The following is a 17,735-nucleotide window of genomic DNA, read 5'->3' as shown; positions in this document are numbered from 1 at the left end:
CTCTAGATGTTTGGAGATTTATTCATTTTGTTTCAATAAACTATTCTTCGCTGACGCAGACGAATAACTGCCACCGGCTCAATAAACGTGATTTCCCTTTAAAGACCTAAATTAAAGGGCTGCTATGCATGATGACCGTACCGAACAAAAAGCCACAGGACCGGACAAAGAACACACCATCCAGCTCGAGGACCAATAAGGGGTTTCTTTCACTTTTCAATCACTTCTAGTCGTGCCCGGGATTAAGAGAGGGCTCTTGACTCTCTCTTTCACACAAAACCAAGAGTGCTTGTCAGCAACTCGAAGGGAAAAAAGAGGAGAATAATAGTGAGTCCAGGGTTATCGTGTTTAATTGGATTAGATGGTGTCATGTTGAAGTCCGGAGCATGACAAACAAGAGATAGACGGCAACACGACCGGGATAAATACAGCATTATTCCCACTTAAGTTTTTGTTTTTTTTTTTAAAAAAAAGGAGAAGAATTTGTTGAAGGCATTTTATTTGCTTTCTAATTTGGATAGAAAATTGCTTATACGTATCCAGTTCCTGGAAAGAGAGCATGTTTTGGCGTCTCTCTATAAAATGAAGTGAAACATGCTGAGGCTAAGAACTGTGGCACTGGAGAGGTTTATATTGTCGGGACTGTGTTGTCGGGTTTGCGCTGTGCTCATCTGTGCGTCAAGCAGCGGCAGCAATAACAAGGTGCGCGCAGCTGTGTGCGCAGGTGCAGGTGCGAGGCCTCCACCTGCTCAAAGAGGAGAGAGGAGTGGGAGGAAGGTGCACATCAGTGCGTGCTTCCCCCCCTCCTCCTCCTTTTCTGTTTTTGTCGAGATTGTAAAAATAAATAAATAAATAAAAATAGTGCAAATAATGCCGAATTCACGTCGTTGCGTTTTGCTTTTATGACGCTTTTAAAACAGGGCAAAAAGGCAAAAACCCTTGTATTGTCGGCCCATGCAAATTGTGAGCGCAGCAGAGAAACACAACGCTTTCAACACCTTTTTAAACTTTTATCTCGGAAGGATGAAGTTGTTACAGCCTCTTATTCGTCAGTTATGCTCCGTTTTAACAGTTCCGACTGTCATTTTTGTTGTTGTGCGTTTGTGTGTGTCTGTTCTGCTCCAAACAGTCATGTGTGACTCGACAAATGAAGCCAGTGTGAAGGCGTTTTTATAGAGGATGAGCAGATATTGATATTGCTCAGGTAAACAGAACAAAGGGACGGCGTGTAGAGAGCAGGATCACAGGATGCGCATCAGTGCCCAACCACAGCAGATATTTTGCCAGGGAAAAAAAAGGAAAGAAAGAAAAGGTTAAAAAAAAAAGTTGCAAGGTTGTGAGGAAGCCGTAAATCTTTCTATAAATAAGTTTGTTTTTAACGTTTTTAATCGCTATCAAGTCATAAATATATAACCCATCACACAATTGGAGATGATACCGACTCTTAGAGGCAGGTGTGATATTTGATGTCTTGCCCTCCTCTTTAAAGACCATAGACCTTTATTTTATGAGGGACTGTTAACCCCCCTACAACACACACACACACACACACACACACACACACACACAGTCGCGTAAACTTTCCATTGGTCTATCTTGCTGATGCATTCAGGGACAATGCAATAAAGCAAACAAACGGCTTTTTTTTTTTTTTTTTTTAAACTAAGCAGAATCGGTTTCACAGTTTATTCAAGTAAAACAGTCAAATATGGAGGTGATGTCTCATTAAGCCCACAGATGTGATATGAAAAAATACATATATGCATTCTGACAGCACACGACAGCCTCCTGTTTGTACGCCTACTCTAAAACTGCTTTTTGTAATTCATCGGAAATGAAGTCGACTACAAAATAAGGAGCTATTGAAATTCATTATTCAGTAAAGTCAATAGACGAAATAAAAATAGAGTTACTAAAATGTGACGACAGATGGGCATTTGAGGGGGGGGGGATAACTTTTTGAGACTTTTTGAGCGTCTATAAGGAGTCTCATTACCATGCCACCCCTCTTCCCTCTCCTCCTCCTCCTCCCGGACACCCTTCCTCACTCCTGGCAACAGCAGACAAAGCGGGCCGATTTTACTGGTCTCCGTCGGGGCGGTCAGCCCCTTTGATCTGAGCCCGTTAAAAAGAAGTGAATCGAGGGGGAAGTTCGAGCAAGACAAAGCCTGGAGGAAGGTAAAGTCACCTAGATTTTTTTTTAAACTTACCTTTAAAAATGATAAAATCTGACCATAATTTAACTTTTGAGGGCATCATTCCTAATTTGCTCTGAAGGTAAAGGCAAGCTCTAACCCGTCCAAAGGTTAGATCTCACCAGCCTGAGATCTGTTAATAAACTGCACAATCTTCTTTCACTAAATGCAGATGACATTAAGCGGACACACCCCGGACATCCAGGACATCCAAAAGAACCACGAGGGCCTTCAGAGGCCTGCGCGGCTTTGGGGGCTTCAGCTCAGTAGATACAGTTAAATCCCGCCCATCATCTCAGGATGGGTCTTTAGCAGGTGGATAGAAACTAGAACAATATTTATACCCGTGAGGAGAATGACGTGTCGTCATTATTCGGCTTGCATTAGGAAGAAAAAAAAGGTCATGAAAATTATATAATTTATGGAATCGTTTTAGACACACTGCATTTTTGTTTTTAAAAAAGGAAAGATTTATGGCACAATTTAAAAGTGAGAGGAAACTTGGGGTTTGACATCTCTCCTTCTGATTTCCTCCCACGCCGTCCCATCCCCTCGGCCTTCACTCGGTGACGGGGACACTCAGACAAAAGGTCTCCTCAAATGAAGTTAGTAATGGTCCACATGTGCCAGATGAATCACGCAGCACAGACAGGGCCGCGATGAATTTCATATCACGCAAACGCACTGGTGGGAGAAAAGAAGAAGACGAAGAAGAGTGGACATGCCCCTGCCATCAGTGGGGGAAATTTAAAAGGTTCCGCCAAGAACGAGTTAGTGCAGATTGTGTGGACGCTGCCAAGCAGGCGTTTCCATTCAGAATACAGCAGCTAATATTAAAAGAAAAAAAGCCCTAAAAGGTAGATAGATCAAAGTAAAGGTAGAGCATTGTCACGGCCTACAGTTTAAACACACGTGCAAATTTTTACTATAAAAAAAAAAGAAAAGAAAAAAAACACCTGATATTGTATTTCTGCAAGGCCATGATGATATCTAAAAAGGAAGTGAATTCTTTTTATTTAGAGCCCTTTTTTAAAAAATTATAATTTATTTTTCGTATAAAGCAGTCCGTGATAAGGGCTAACATTTTTGGGGGGTTGTGCGCCTGAGGGCAGTGATATAATGAAAATTAACAAGCGACTGTAACAGTGCCGTCACAGTTTCGTAGAAACACGGCCCATCGCAGTCACTTTGAAAATGCCCTCATTTATTTAAAACAATATTACTAAATATTGAAACAGAGTTAATTATCGTAAACGAAATGTTTCTATATTGAGCAGCTGTGCACACCTTATTTTTAAGCCGTTTTTGCTAATAGCTTTACACTTCTCAAACTGTGCGCCAAGCGCAATAACGAGGTATTTTATTGCTTTAGAATAATCTTCTGCTGCAATTAGTTTGTCATATATTGTCATTACAAGTCTATTAAAACATCAAGTCATTATTTGGGCATCCCCGGGCGGGGGAATTAGAATAAAACTATCTTTGCCACACGGGTCCCATTTAGATTAATGGAAAAATATGTAAAACATTTCGTTTTAATTTTCTTCTGACAGTGTTTTGCATACATGCATTTTCTCCGCCTGCGCTGTCCCTCATTATTTATGAAAGCAATCTCGACCAACACATTACCGGGCTATGAAATACTGCTTGCAGCCTAATTGATTCCCGTCACAATTTTGTGAGGTTATAATCGTGTTAATTGTAATTTAATCTCTCTGGGAATACCGGAGAGATGTATTTAAATACAACAGTCGAGCGAGCTGAGAAGATTTTATCAGTTCCACACATAATAGAAATGTCATGTAGAATTACACAGGCAGACAGGGATGCATTCCTCTAATCTACAGAGATGTCACTGACATCGTTCACTTTGCCTGCCCCCCAACCCCCATTTCCAAATGTTACCGAATTGGAAAGTCGTCTAAGTAAGTGCAAAGATACCATTTGTTTCACCTTTCAGCAGACGGGGAGGGGAGGGCGGGTGGGGGATTAAAAAATACCCAATAATAACAAGATCATTGGGTGGAAGGTAAACATGATATTATATGTGGCTCATTAACCTTCAGAGGATGTTGTGCTTTTTTCTTTTTTTTTTTTCAAAACATAAAGTGACCAAATCATTTCCTGATCAGCCACAGAAGAGCTGCCCTTTTTGCTTTGTCTCTGCATGATGCCATGTGCTGCTTCCTCTGCTCTGAGATCTGCCTTCCTGTCTGTGGGGACACCTGTTGGCACAGAGCAACTTGGAAAAGCCAGCTTGTCTCATCAGAGTGGTCTCTCTGTCGTTGCTGGACTCTCATTCTACTGCGCTCTAAACAGTTATTTTATTAATGCAAAAAAAATTAGACTAATTAAAGTAATCAATGTATGTATTTAAAGTATACTAAATATTCCATCCATCTACATACTTGCACATTAAAGTAAGGTGCGTTGGTGCTGTATACATAATATAAAGTATATAGATGGAGGGAATATTTAGGACTCCGCATTAAATAAAGTGGGGACTGACGCTGTCTAGACAGTCAATCATTTTATTCATTTGCTTTATCTTTATTTCTGCAACTTTCTTAAAATTCTCACTCTGATCAAAAATGCATCAATAACAAACACCCAAAGGTTAAAAAGTTTGATCAAAGTCTCCACTGAGTGATTTTGAAACAGAGTTACACCATAATCAAAGCTCATAATGCAACTCAGAGGTAAAAGAACACATCTCTTTTAATTACCAAAGTTTTTGTCACAAGGATGAGCATAAAGTCGCCCGACATCTGTTCTGAATGACCTACAAAGCCTCGCAAAATAACTCTACCTAAGTAATATTTTGGGGAGGTTTATTTAGTGGAAGTCAAACAGCAGCAGTGTTTTCCACCAATCTCAGGGTATAATTTGGTTGACAACAAACAAATAAACACACACACGCACGCATGCACGCACACACATGCACACACACACACACACAAGCTGAAGGGGTGGGGGGAAAAATTATGTGGCCAAATGCCAAAGAGACAGCTTACTGTTAGGGTCTTTGGCTGGACCCAGGAGTGGCTTCGATCTTTTTGTCTGGGCCTGGCCTGGCACAGACACCAACCCTGCCCCAGACACAATAGATCATACAGTAAGAGATAGAGATAGAGAAAGAGAGATGGAGAGAGAGAGAGAGACAGAAAGTGGATGAGGTGGGGTAGAGGAGGTATGGCGCCTTTCATTACCATGGTCACCAATGGCACTATTAACCATTCAACACCCCCCCAATTATCCTCCTATCCACAGTCAGAGAGAGACAAAGCCTCAGTCCTGGTCTGCTGGAGCAACATGGCCACTAATCTGTCTCATTCTAACATCACACCCACTTCACTGTCTGTGCAAGTCAGACACGGACAAGCACTTCACAAAGCCCCTTTATGCTTCTGTTTGTGATGAGACAAACTTCTCTGCCTCGCTCGCTAACGAGTTCATCTTTATGTTTCACTGTTTATAAGATTAAAGTTCCTTAGATGCCAATTTAATATCGGGTCACCTTAATCTCAAGGTAAATGTTTCATATAAAGAATACTGCTACCAGCTTGTGTACTTTTTTTTTTGGTGGCTTTTTTCGTCCAAGTTAATGGTGAGCCTAACGCCACACGCCTTCTCCATCAACACACAATCAACCACAGGCTCACAGCTGTCACAGAGAGAGCTGCATGCCATTACTAAGGAGAATGATACCAAAAAAAAAGCTAAATTGTGAGTTTATTCGCTTCCATCTGGGTTTTTCTTTTCTTTTTCTTTTTTTTTAAAGCAAGTAGGACTTTGATGTTTGTGAGTCAGGCCCTGCGCAGGGGGCTGAGGCCTGACTTGAAGTCTGGGGCCCAATGAATAGATCCACAACAGTGGCTTGTTGTGTTTGTTTACCCTTTTGCCCAGCTGCCTGGACCGTGGAGATGGGAGAGCATTTATCATGACCTAGGAGAAAGGGGAGGCATGGGCACACACACAGACACACACACACACACACACTGCAGAGTATGCCAAGAAAGCTGCAAGGGCAATAGTCCTTGTAAGTGAGTTTTAAGAGGCAAATATTGTCGACACATGGTAGTTGCAGAGTTGGTATTGCTGAAAATGATGTGAATTGGACCTCAGCAGCAAAATTAACAACTTTTTTTTTTTAAAGGAAAAAAAAAGCTACATAAATCAACTTAATGACAACAAAAAGCACAAATGAAATCCACAGTTTCCACACTGCATTTTTGTGAAGCAATGAGATGATGGCTGAAAAGTTTTTGAAATGTCACTTTAGCCACAAGACCTGCAGCCTTTCCAGTTTCCTTTGACCTCCACGTCCCAGATTAGTCGTGTGGTTCCTGCCATTTCTTCTCACCAGTTGTGTTATTTCTGTGGCACCGCGGCAGAGAGTGTTATTATGTTCTGAGCTTGCTTCAGCGAGGGCATGTCTATCATGCTGCCGCGGAAGGTGAACGCACCCTGAACAGGTTTGCAACACAAGGGAGAACACAGAGAGAAACATGAGATCAGACGTGCCCAATAAAACGCATTTGATCCTGTTTTGCATGACGAATACTCGGAATGTCTGCCGTACAATATAACCCTCGAGTGTTATATAAACTGACATTTAGCAGCAGTCATATTAGTCAAAGAAAGAATATGCAGAAAAAAAACCTTTAGTCAAAATTGCTGTCAGTGGCTGGAGGTAAAGATTATGAAAGGCAAGCACTTGTCACATTGTAAGACAAAGGGACAAACCCTGCTCACCATTCAAACCATTACGTACACACTCCCCTCTCACACACAGAAAGACGCACGTACACATGCATACACAGCAGAGGGATGGGTAAGATATGAATCCCTCGGGCGATGCTTAGTAGGAGCAGCCCTGGCAGTGAGAGAGGTGTAGGCAGATTGTGTATTACCTCAGCAGATAGACCACAGAGCTCAGCACACAGGATCCAACCATGCACTAAATTAGGAACAATAATATTGTACACTTAATTGGCCCAGCTCCCCCCACCCCTCCACCCTCCTATGTTGTCTCTGAGAGTCACCCAGGGGTGTACAGTACGTATTCTCTGGAACTACGGAGGTGTGTGAGAGGATACACAAAAGATCGGTCTGAGTGGTAGAGCAGAGAAAGACCTCGGACAGTCGACACAGATATTTTACTGTCCTGCAGACGAACATTTAAGGGGGAGGGATCACTTGAAATACTCTTACATCATTTATAAAAAAGGTTTTCAGTCAGTGCATCTTCTGAATGATTCACAAAAAAATATTATTCTATGAAATAAAACTGGAATTCAATTGTTGCTGCAGCTTAATTGCTAAAAAAAAATCGATTAAGAGCCAATACTAACAAACTAATAAGCAAGAAGAATATACAGAGTCACTTTTTGTGTTAAAAAAATTGACATTTAAGGCAAATGACACACCCATCTATGGAGCTGATGAATTATAACAAATTAATAAAATCATCTTCACACTTACATTTTATCAGCTACGAGAAAAATTGTTAAGACATTTTAGACCAAAACACTGCCATCACCGAGAAACTCCACTGACTTTTCAAAGTCTGAAAAAAAATGTAGTTTTACTTTTCAAAGGATGTTAACATTACCTTTCCCTCCTTCTGATGTTGGTCAAAAGCAGCAATGAGCTCTTTGGCCCACTGGACCCTCTCCTGGCTGGGGGAGAACTCTTCTTGCACAGCTTGGACCTGCCCTGGGTGGATAACCTGCTTACCTACGGAGAAACACACACACACAAAGAAAATTAACTGTGCTAATTATAACAGCGGGGTTTCAGTGGCTTCAAATGAAACCAAAAAAAGAAGAAGAAGAATGTGTTCCAAAAACAATGCTTTTACTTGTTGATACAGAAGCCTCTGTAACACAATTCGTGCACGACTAAAACCAGATAAAATGCTTATTTTCATGTGAACTGCTGCACAAAGATGATAGAAAAAGAAAAGCAGGCTGAGAATTAGGAAGGACTGACGCCGAGGGGCAATGAGAGAGGAGAAGCAAGAGAGGATTGTATAAGTTTCAGAATGACGATAGTCAGGAAGCTGAACGGGGCCAGACGATGCTGTGCATTATGACAGATAAAACGTGTCTCCGCTCTGCTTGCAGCCCTGCTGTTAAGCAGAAATGTCACTAAATGCTTAGTTAGACTTCATTATGTTACAGAAGTCATCTAGAAAAACACACTTACTGATGAAAGAACAGTTTGTGAAAGCCTCCGTGGGCATACACGGGTAAGTAAATGACTGGAAATGGACAAGGAAAAAAAAGGCTAAATAAGACAGCGCAATGTGTATGAAGTGTTAATTTTATAACCACAGTGAAACAGTTAATAATCCAATGTCTGAAGTGACACAAAACATTCTTTTATATTTAATTTTAGTATGCCATATGATCAGCAACCCTGGCTGCACAATGACACTGATCTTAAACAGAATCCCAACATGGATTTTCTGGCTCCATCTGCCACAATCCCCCCACCTTCCCGCTCCCACTTCCTCTCAGTTAAATGTGGGTGAACGCCACAGACATAATCCCATGTACATTTGCAGATCAAACTTGTAGTGATAAGTTAAGGTTATGAAACGTCTGGGTGAGAACGGCGGCTCTGAGGCAGCCAGCAGGAACTCGACACTTTAGGGCTTAGCACTGTCGCCAACAACAAATCCTTCAAGGTGGCTGAGCGGGCGGGCGTGCTGCACGGGCTAAAAAAAAAAAAAAAAAAAAAAGGGGGGGGGGGGATTCGGCCCAGGAGAGAGGAGGAAAGGCAAGGAGGGGAGACGAGGAGAGAAAGAGAAACCCTCTCTTCATCCTGCTCCACTCACCCTGGTTAACCCTAGAAAAACCCGCAGCGCTCGCACAATCAACACGCCGTCGTTAAAGGCTTGAACAATTACTTATGAGCCCACATATTTCATAAACTGCCATTCGTAATAAATAGATACCTTTCAGGAAAGTGTGCATATGACAAAATATGTTCAAAAACCCATTCTGTGTGTTTGTGTGTGTGTTTGCGAACTGCCGGTGACTGCTGATGCGGGTTCAGTGTGTGAAGCAGAGACTGTGACAGCACATTTTCTGTTGAACAAACAGCCCGAGGACTCCCCAGGCCACTCTGGAGTTGTGTATGAATGTGTACTTGTATGTCTGCAGGCTTGTGCATGTGTGCATGTGTTTGTGCATATGCACACTGCAACAGTTAGTCTGATTCATTTCAACATAAAAAAAAATAGAAAGCAAATATTATGTGATAATATTTCAGTGGAACATTGAGCCTGTATGTTTACCTTCTATCAGAAGTGAGGGGAGACGAGTGTGTGTGTGTGTGTGTGTGTGTGTATACCCTTCTCTGCCACCTGTTTTACTTCTGGGCAGAAGACGGGGGCATGTTTCCACACAGAAAACCATCAGGTTTATAATACGGTAAGAGGGTGTCTATTTGTGTCAGTGTGAGGGTGCGTGTGGTTGTTTAGGACAAGGGGAGAATGACAGAGCGAAGAAGCAGACAAGGGTGACTCAGGTGCCCTCAGTTACAACCCATTGGTTCTCCTAAAATACATCAATCATGCCCTCCAGCCAATCCCGGCCTGCCATGTGGTGCTGGCATCTCATTGGAGGATTGCTATTTAGCAAAGTGCTCTCAAGCGAATGATGGGCAGGGTCCCAGAGATGGAAGTGAAATGTGGTCCCTAAGAGCAGAGAATTTGTGGAACAGTGCTGCTTCTGAGCGGCAAACATTTTCACAGGGATCACTGAGCCTTAACAGGAACCTGATTTATAGCGCATTAAAAAAAAAGTGCTAACAAAGTAAAGAGTGAACTAATAAAGAACTCAACGGATGATATTCCTCCCCAACATATATTTGCATAGGAGTTCGCCTTCATTTCTGCTAACCAGTAAACAGCAGCGAGTGTTTACGTTTGACCAGTGTGTTCCGTGCTCAGCACTAATGGGTGCTGTATGCGGCTTAGTTAGTGCCAAGGTCAATTACTGCACAGGTAGAAGCTTTTGGCCGCACCGCATTATTGCTTAAGCACACTCGGGCCAGTAATAGCTACTAACTAAGATTATACAGAGTGCCCATGGCTTGAAAGCCACTAATCCACTGCTTTAAACAGTTCTGCTCCATATCAAATCAAAAGCATTTATTTCTTCAAATGACTGTTTCTGTTAATTAGTTTTTAAAACGTTTGCTTCATGTAAACCACACTTCAGATTTCTTTTGATTCCCTGTTTGCTTGGAATCACGCCGAGTCCAACAACTAAACAAAAACAGGATATTACACATCTAATAATGGCATTAACATGAGGAACCCCTGTGCTAAACATAATATACATTCTGAGTAAAATTGCAGCTTAATTAAAAAAAAAAAAAAAAAAAAAAAAACAAGACAAATGTGAAATAAAACCCTTAAAAGAAATGGCACTTGGCTATAGTGCAATACAGAGTAATTCTGAGATAAACACACAAGCATGCACACAAACCTGCTGCACCAGAGAACAGAGGTGGCAAATGAGGTCACCTGGAATAGTTTCTGTATGAACAACCAAAACCAAAAAATCAAAAGCAACAAAAAAACTCAACCTCCAGACTGATTTACGCTTTTTGTGCCAGTGCTTATTTTTTCTCCATCTTTTCCCAGTGTGATTGGCGACTAATGTCCGATGCTGTTCTGTTAAAATGATCTGAAACTGGGGCAAAAAACCCAACAAAAACTAGCCATTACAAAACCATGAAATTCAGTCATGTGTTGCCTTAGTTTATATGGATCTACACCACAGGGGGGGGGAAAGCTACATATATTTTGGATTTTAAAATCTAAAAAATGGTACAAAAATATCAAAGAATTATTTGCAGGATTGCAAGAAGAGTGCCTGCAAAAACACACTGTGGGAACAGGTTGTCCTGCCTTCTGTGGTCTGTTGCAGGCAGTCTGCAGGGCTACACACACACACACACACACACACACACACACACACACACACACAAAAAGCATGACCTGGCTATAGACACACTATCACACACTAATAACTCCTTTTAATTATACATACTCAAGTGCACACACACCCATTTATACAGGCACAAAAGAAATGTGAGATCTTCATTACAGTGTGCAATACAAGTATATAAATAACAAATGAAAAGCCAAAGGATGCTCTGTCACCTCCCACAGTGTTTCAAGTAACATTTTAAAACATTTATCAGCTGATTCATTCCCCATTCTCATTTGGAAGGAGACACAGGCAAAAAAACAAAACAAAACAAAAACCCACATGTAACAGAGGGCAGAGGGAGTGAAAGCTGAACCGCCTGTATGCCGCTTGCAACAGGAAGTAAGGGATGCCTGTTGCCATGCTATATTCAGGAAGAGAAATTAAGAGCAACAGATGAGAACAATGTGAAGCAAATGCAGAAATCAGTGGTAAATCACAGTGACAGACGTGATGTTTCAAGTCAGGACTTGAAGGAATAAGGGCAGATTTCAGATAAAGAAACAAGAAACTTTACCTGTGAAGCCCATGAGAGCTCCTTCTCTGGCCTGCTGCCTCAGCCCCTCCACATCTTTGTAGTCGATGTAGACCAGGTCAATAGCCTGTAGCCCAAAGGCTTTGGCAGTCACAACCACCTTCTGCCTTGCATAAAGGAGCTCTCTGGCATCCTTGGTCCGTGTGGCACCTTATGAAAAAAGTCCAAGGACACATGCACAGCTTGTCACACAAGATCTCAAAGAGACGCTGTTGATCTGTAAGTAGGTGTAGGTTAGGTGAAACGGTGATGGGTGATGAGCAGCAGGTATTACATAAAGTATACTGACACATCCTTTTATGTAATAAAAAAAATACAAAGTTTATTCTGTCATTTCCGATTCTTGCTGCCAAATAGTCGATTGGGATTATTAACCACTGGTCTCCGTGCTTCATTACCCATTAACTCTGTCCTTTAAAACAAACCGACTCATTCGGTTTAATGACAAGAAACAAAAACCAAAGAATAATCATTTAGTCACAATGTCCTTTTTTACTCATGTGACCTCATTCAGTGAATTGGATCTTTTTAGTTCCAGCACATTTATAAGTTTGCAAAAATCACTTAGGTATCCCACATCTGCGAATCATCCTTTAATTCGATTGGAAAAAACAAATGTTCACACTTTTCCTGCAGTTCTGCAATTTTGTGTTCAAAATTGAGAAAATGTGACATGCATTTTAAAGACTAGCAACTAAGCTTGTGCATTTTACACAAATCGGTCTTCTCTGCCATGAATCCAGGAGGAGAATGAGAGAATTTGGGGTCAGCAGTGGCAGGATGTGAAATAGCTACCTATGCTTGCACAGAAGTCATCAGAACCAAACACCATGCCATCATGGTGCAGACCAACCTTAGGACCAAGCGAGTGAATTTCCTCACACACCGCCTGGAAAGAACAAACACCAGCCCGATTGAGATGGGTTAAAGTAAAACAGACGAAAACAGGCTAAACTGTAACAAATGCTCCTAATTTTACACTCATCATCACAAAACTATCCTAATTACTCTAATTACTCTCTGAAATCTTTAACATAAAGGTAATATAATAACACACATCATTTGTCTCTCCCAATTACACTTCAAGCTTTCTTTCCTCAAGGACTCATATTAGTATACCAGCCCACTAAAGGTGCCACCTGCAGGTATGTAAACAGACACCTGGCTCGAGGCTCTTAAGGAAAAGTTGCATATCAAGCCTCCCTGCTATTTTATACAAGGTTTAATTTGTTAAGACAGAAGCAGTAAAGTTTTTAAACCTGTGAAGTAACCTTAAATGTTTCCTGTTTTTTTATTTAAATGATTAAATGTTTACATTTTTGCATATAACAGAACAGTAGTTTGTGTTAAGAAAACACGAATCACTAACGCATGGTGGAGCTGCTTTATTTTACTGAAGGAAAACAAAAAGTTCCCACAGAATTTTTTTCCCACCATTTTTCAAAGATTTTTCAAATTATATTTCATTGCTCTTCAAAAAAGATTTGGAAAAAAAAAAGAATCAAACAACAACAACAAAAGCAAAGACTAATGGCTCCAGTTATTACGGGGGAAAGTAAAACTTTAAAAAAGAAACCCTCTTGAATGCGATCGTCTGTGGCGAAGGCTGTGAAACAATAAGAACATGTTTCGTGCTTTTGTTGGCCTCCAAATTAATTTCACCACTAGCTGTGCCGCAGCGAGTTTTTTTTTCATGCTTGTAACCCTGGGTTCAGTCTGGGCAAAAAAAAAAAAAAATTACAGGGTGTTCTCAAGACAGCACACAGAGCCACCCCCTGCCATCAAAACACACATACTTCCAACCACAGTCCCAGAATTAGGCTGAAGAACTAAAAGACAAATCAGAAGAAGCAATGACAGCTGGTTTCTCCCCAAATGCCCCAAACCGTGCCCTCTTTTCTCGTGTAGCTGAAGGTCGTGCTGTACTATTCCCAAAAAAAAAAATCACTTTGATGCCATCCGAAATATCATTAAGAACTTTTGCACTGTGACGATATTAAAATGGTTCTAATTAAAAAATGTCAGCGTGTCTGAAGAGGACAGACAGAGAGAGGGACACGCGACGGAGAGGTAGAAAAAAAAGCCTCAAAAGGCTCGTTTTGAGAGAGACAGTCTGAAAGCTTTGAATCCCTTTTATTTTAGACATGTGGAGTTCTCTGCTCACTGATGCAGTCTTTAATCTAAAGTGAACAATGGACAAACAGAAAAATGTCTTACGCATGCAGTTTTTTTCCTTTTTCTTTTTTTGTGTGTGGAGGGGGGAGATGTTGTTTGTAATTTACCTTAAAATTGAGCAGGCCCACAGCGGTTTCCACAAAGGTGACGAGGCGAATGGGTTCTGTCAGTGCCCATCCTTTCAAGTGGTGCTGAAACCTGTCAACAAACTAAGCACACGGGGACCATCTCATGCTCGTGCACTCATTAACAAAACCCACTGTTTCTGTGAAGCGAATGCAATAAACTCATTTGCTCTTGCTACCCTGTACAAGATAAAACACAGGATATTTCTGCTTATTTGGAGCATTCGATGCATGTCTTAACACTTACCATAGGAATATTGAATTTCCATATGTATAATCATCTTAAACCCAGTTACAATTCCTTAGATAATTTGTGAAGATTTTTTTTTATGGGAAGAGTAGATGAGTTCCTCATCTACTCTGCTGCCACCCTCAGTGGACTTATCAGCGCACTATTAGTTAAGCGAATGAGAAAACTCAACAGAAAGAGAAATCTGAGGCACAGAGCGATTGTGTGGTTGTGTGTGTGATTTTAAAAACTGGAAGGAAAAAAAATACTCAGCAGTAACAATCGTAAATGATTTGACACATCTTTCAAAAGTCACTGTGGGATAAGACAGAGACGGTGGAGAGAAAAAAAAATCTTAATGTGCAAAAACTCACTTTTGATACAAATCTTGACACCTTTATTACTTGCACTGTTCCCATTTCGGTCCTTATTCAGAGGCACATCTATGAGGGTTCAAATAGCGCAGAGAGCAAGCACAGGAGAGCGGCAACAAAAGCAAGTGAAATGAAATATTTTACATTATCACCGGGGTTCCCCCCTTCGTATGAAGTCTTCTGCTCTACCTTCTTTCAGAGGCTCTGCACAACTACAGAATGTGCTCCCCCGAGACTGTGTGCACACATGTAAATGTGCACACGCACGCCCCAGCACGTGCACACACACAGCAAAACCAAAGAAGAAACAAAATACGGAAAAGGGGAGAAGAAACAAGATTTAGGATGTCTTTGAGTGTGTTTTACTGCGACATTATTCTGTTTTGCGTCCCTCCTCCGTGGCAGGGAACAGGGAGACTGGAGCAACAATCAGAGTGTGATGTGACATTTTGGTGAGGCCTTTATCCTGCACGACTCCTGCTAATATGCAAGCTCACCTAAGTAGGGCTTTAAAACCAAGTTTAATTCTTTGAAGACCAAAGCATTCCAATTTTTTCCAACAGACCAGTTCACAGCTAGCCCTGGACTGCCAGTGGGGTAGCCCAAATTCCTAAATCTATCATCTGGAAACACACAAAAGCCCCCTCCGTCAGATATTTCCTTTCAAAGCCAGACAAAAAAAAAAAAAAAAAAACAAAAAGAAGAGAGTGCAAAAGCTCAGAGTAGAAATGTCTACCTCCATGCCCCCCCACCCTCCCCCCCATGCCTTTTTCTTCCTCTTTGGCACACCGGGGGAAAAAAAAAAGAAAAGACGGTTATAAATAACCTCAGGTACGGCGCTACTATTTTTCTAAACGAAGAGCAAAATAACCCCCACGCTCACACTCACCACTCTTGTTCTCAAAACTGAAAGAGTGGGCCTCCATTGAAGGATTTCAAAAAAATAGGGGCAATTTTAATCATCTCTCCATTCAATCTCAGTTGGATAAATCATATCTGAGAGATTTGCATAAATACAAACCATCAAAGTCTTTTCATCTTCAAAGAGGTTTTCAAGACCCAATAGGCTTTGTACTGTAATCATCTGAGGTCACAACCCTGTGGGAGCAAGGTTGCTATGGCAACATAAAAACTAACGCTGGGGGCTTAGCATAATATCCCCCCCCCCCTCCTTCACAAACACAGGAAGGGGTGCGGGGGTCCGAGAGGGAGTGTGAAAAGAGGGTGTAGATAAACCTATTTCTGTGACAGAGGAAACTAGATAGATATGGCCTGTTGTGGGGAAACCTATCTGATATTACACACGGAGATTACCACCAAAACGCTGCGCCATGCAAACCCTAACAAGGCTGAGTGGACTGTTTGGTTTCCACCAAAGGGAAACAAATGACAGCTCCACGCAGAACCGCTGACTGAAAAGCCTCCGAGCCTCTCTGATTACATGTTTCTGTCCTTCTGCTGTATTCTCCTCTTCAGCTATTATACACTTTGAGGGTCTGATTTACACTGCATACAAGAGGTACTACAGTCCTTGTTCACTGGTACTCGGATGGGTGCAGCAGCCATTAGCTATCAATGGCTCTCAAAACTAGGACCTGTTTAAAATGTTATTCCAAAAAAAAAGGAAAAAAGAAGAAACGTTAAAAGAAGAAATAACACCTCTTCTCTTCTTTCAAAGCCACGCTGCAAACAAGGCCTCTGATAATTTCGCCACCCAATCATGAAAAGAGAAGGAGGGGGAGATAGAGCTAGAGAAAGGAGGCTATAGTGGGACAAGTTTCAATTAATTTTCTTCAAAAGGGGGCCAGATTAAATGTTTCCGGCCAGCTGAAGTGTTCATTTCACAGAGGGGAAGCGGAGAAAGGGATGAGGGGAGGGGACAGGAGGAGGAGCAGAGGAGGAGGAGCGGGACAGGGTGCGATTCTTTTGGTCCCAGTGCACACCAAATAGTGTGGTGGGCAAAGAATGCACACGGCTCCGAAATCTTTGTGAGAATTGTATTCAAAGAAAGGAGGGAGTTACGCCTGTTACAGCCCAATAAGGCCTGTCAGTCACACAAGGGCCGGAGGAGAGGAGAAAGACAGAGGAAAAGATTTCCACACAAAGAGAAACAAGCAAGTCCATCTTTTAGCGACAAATCAGTCTGGAGGTTCCTGAGCTAATATCAATAAAAAGGGAGGCAAATAAACAAGTGAGGGGATTTACTGCGCTGCCTTACAAGAGTGGAGAAAATCAGACACTTGTTTACAACACAAGGAACACGAATGCGCACACAGACGCACGAGAAAAGTACAAAGCGGCGAGAGAGTGAGAAAGTTGGGAGGGATGGGATGAAGATAAGACTCAGGTCCTCATCGAGCGCCACTAAGTTCACTTTGTCTAAGGGTACATATGCACCAACTGATGCAAAAATCATACTGGCAAATAAATCAAATGCTTAAAACAAGCAAGCTACCTACAGGCTTTTCTCTTAAGGGATACAGTACCAACATAAAGGGCTGACTTCATTCAAGTTTTTTGCATTAATATTAAAAAAAACCACCACATAACATAAACAGGCAGTTATCCACAACTTAAAGCTTTCTAAGTGTTGGCTGAGTCACAGCATAACAACACCAGTGGATTTTTTTTAAAGTAAAGAAAAAAAAAAGACTTTCTTGAGTGAAGAAAAGCAGCCAAGGGAGAAAGGAGCTAGGGGAGAGAATTAGTGAACACCTGTCAGCAATTATACTTGCAAGAAAGAAAGGGCAGCAGGAAATAGACATGTTATAATTAAAGCCACTAGTTAAAAACTTCCTGCTCCTTCCCTCAGACCAAGTATGAGCATAAATGTGTGCGTGCGTGCATGTATGTAATAACACAGAGGCAAAAAGACAAAAAAAAAGCAGACTAGACATACACCTTTCACTACAGATTACCTCTCCTTTAAACATATCGCAACGTGTCGCGCTTGTTTAAGCAACTGTAACTGTTCTGAATACGTGTGGCTTGATATAGTAGAGACAAAAAATGTTACTTTAAAAGCTATATCCCCCACTTTGCATTGCTTGCTTGGGGTACTCGATGCAAAGTGACAGCAAGAAAAGCATTT

At 41.5% G+C, this 17,735-nt stretch overlaps 1 protein-coding gene across 1 annotated transcript in view; it reads right to left on the bottom strand.

Moving 5' to 3' along the window:
* Positions 1-4,712: 4,712 nt before the first annotated feature.
* clybl (citrate lyase beta like) overlaps positions 4,713-17,735 on the bottom strand; it is a 63,942-nt gene continuing 50,919 nt past the window's right edge. The window contains exons 4-8 of the mRNA XM_031734453.2: positions 14,024-14,125; positions 12,537-12,630; positions 11,724-11,891; positions 7,810-7,934; positions 4,713-6,662 (exon numbers count right to left, since the gene is read on the bottom strand). Of these exons, the coding sequence (XP_031590313.2) occupies positions 6,567-6,662; positions 7,810-7,934; positions 11,724-11,891; positions 12,537-12,630; positions 14,024-14,125 (585 nt within the window). The 3' untranslated portion in view covers positions 4,713-6,566. The remainder of the gene's footprint in view (positions 6,663-7,809; positions 7,935-11,723; positions 11,892-12,536; positions 12,631-14,023; positions 14,126-17,735) is intronic.

The sequence above is a fragment of the Oreochromis aureus genome, linkage group 16 (genome assembly GCF_013358895.1).
Source record: "Oreochromis aureus strain Israel breed Guangdong linkage group 16, ZZ_aureus, whole genome shotgun sequence".
In the NCBI taxonomy this organism is placed as follows: domain Eukaryota; kingdom Metazoa; phylum Chordata; class Actinopteri; order Cichliformes; family Cichlidae; genus Oreochromis; species Oreochromis aureus.
The sequence above is the reverse complement of the archived record's forward strand: the minus strand, read 5'-3'. Positions and strand labels throughout refer to the sequence as shown.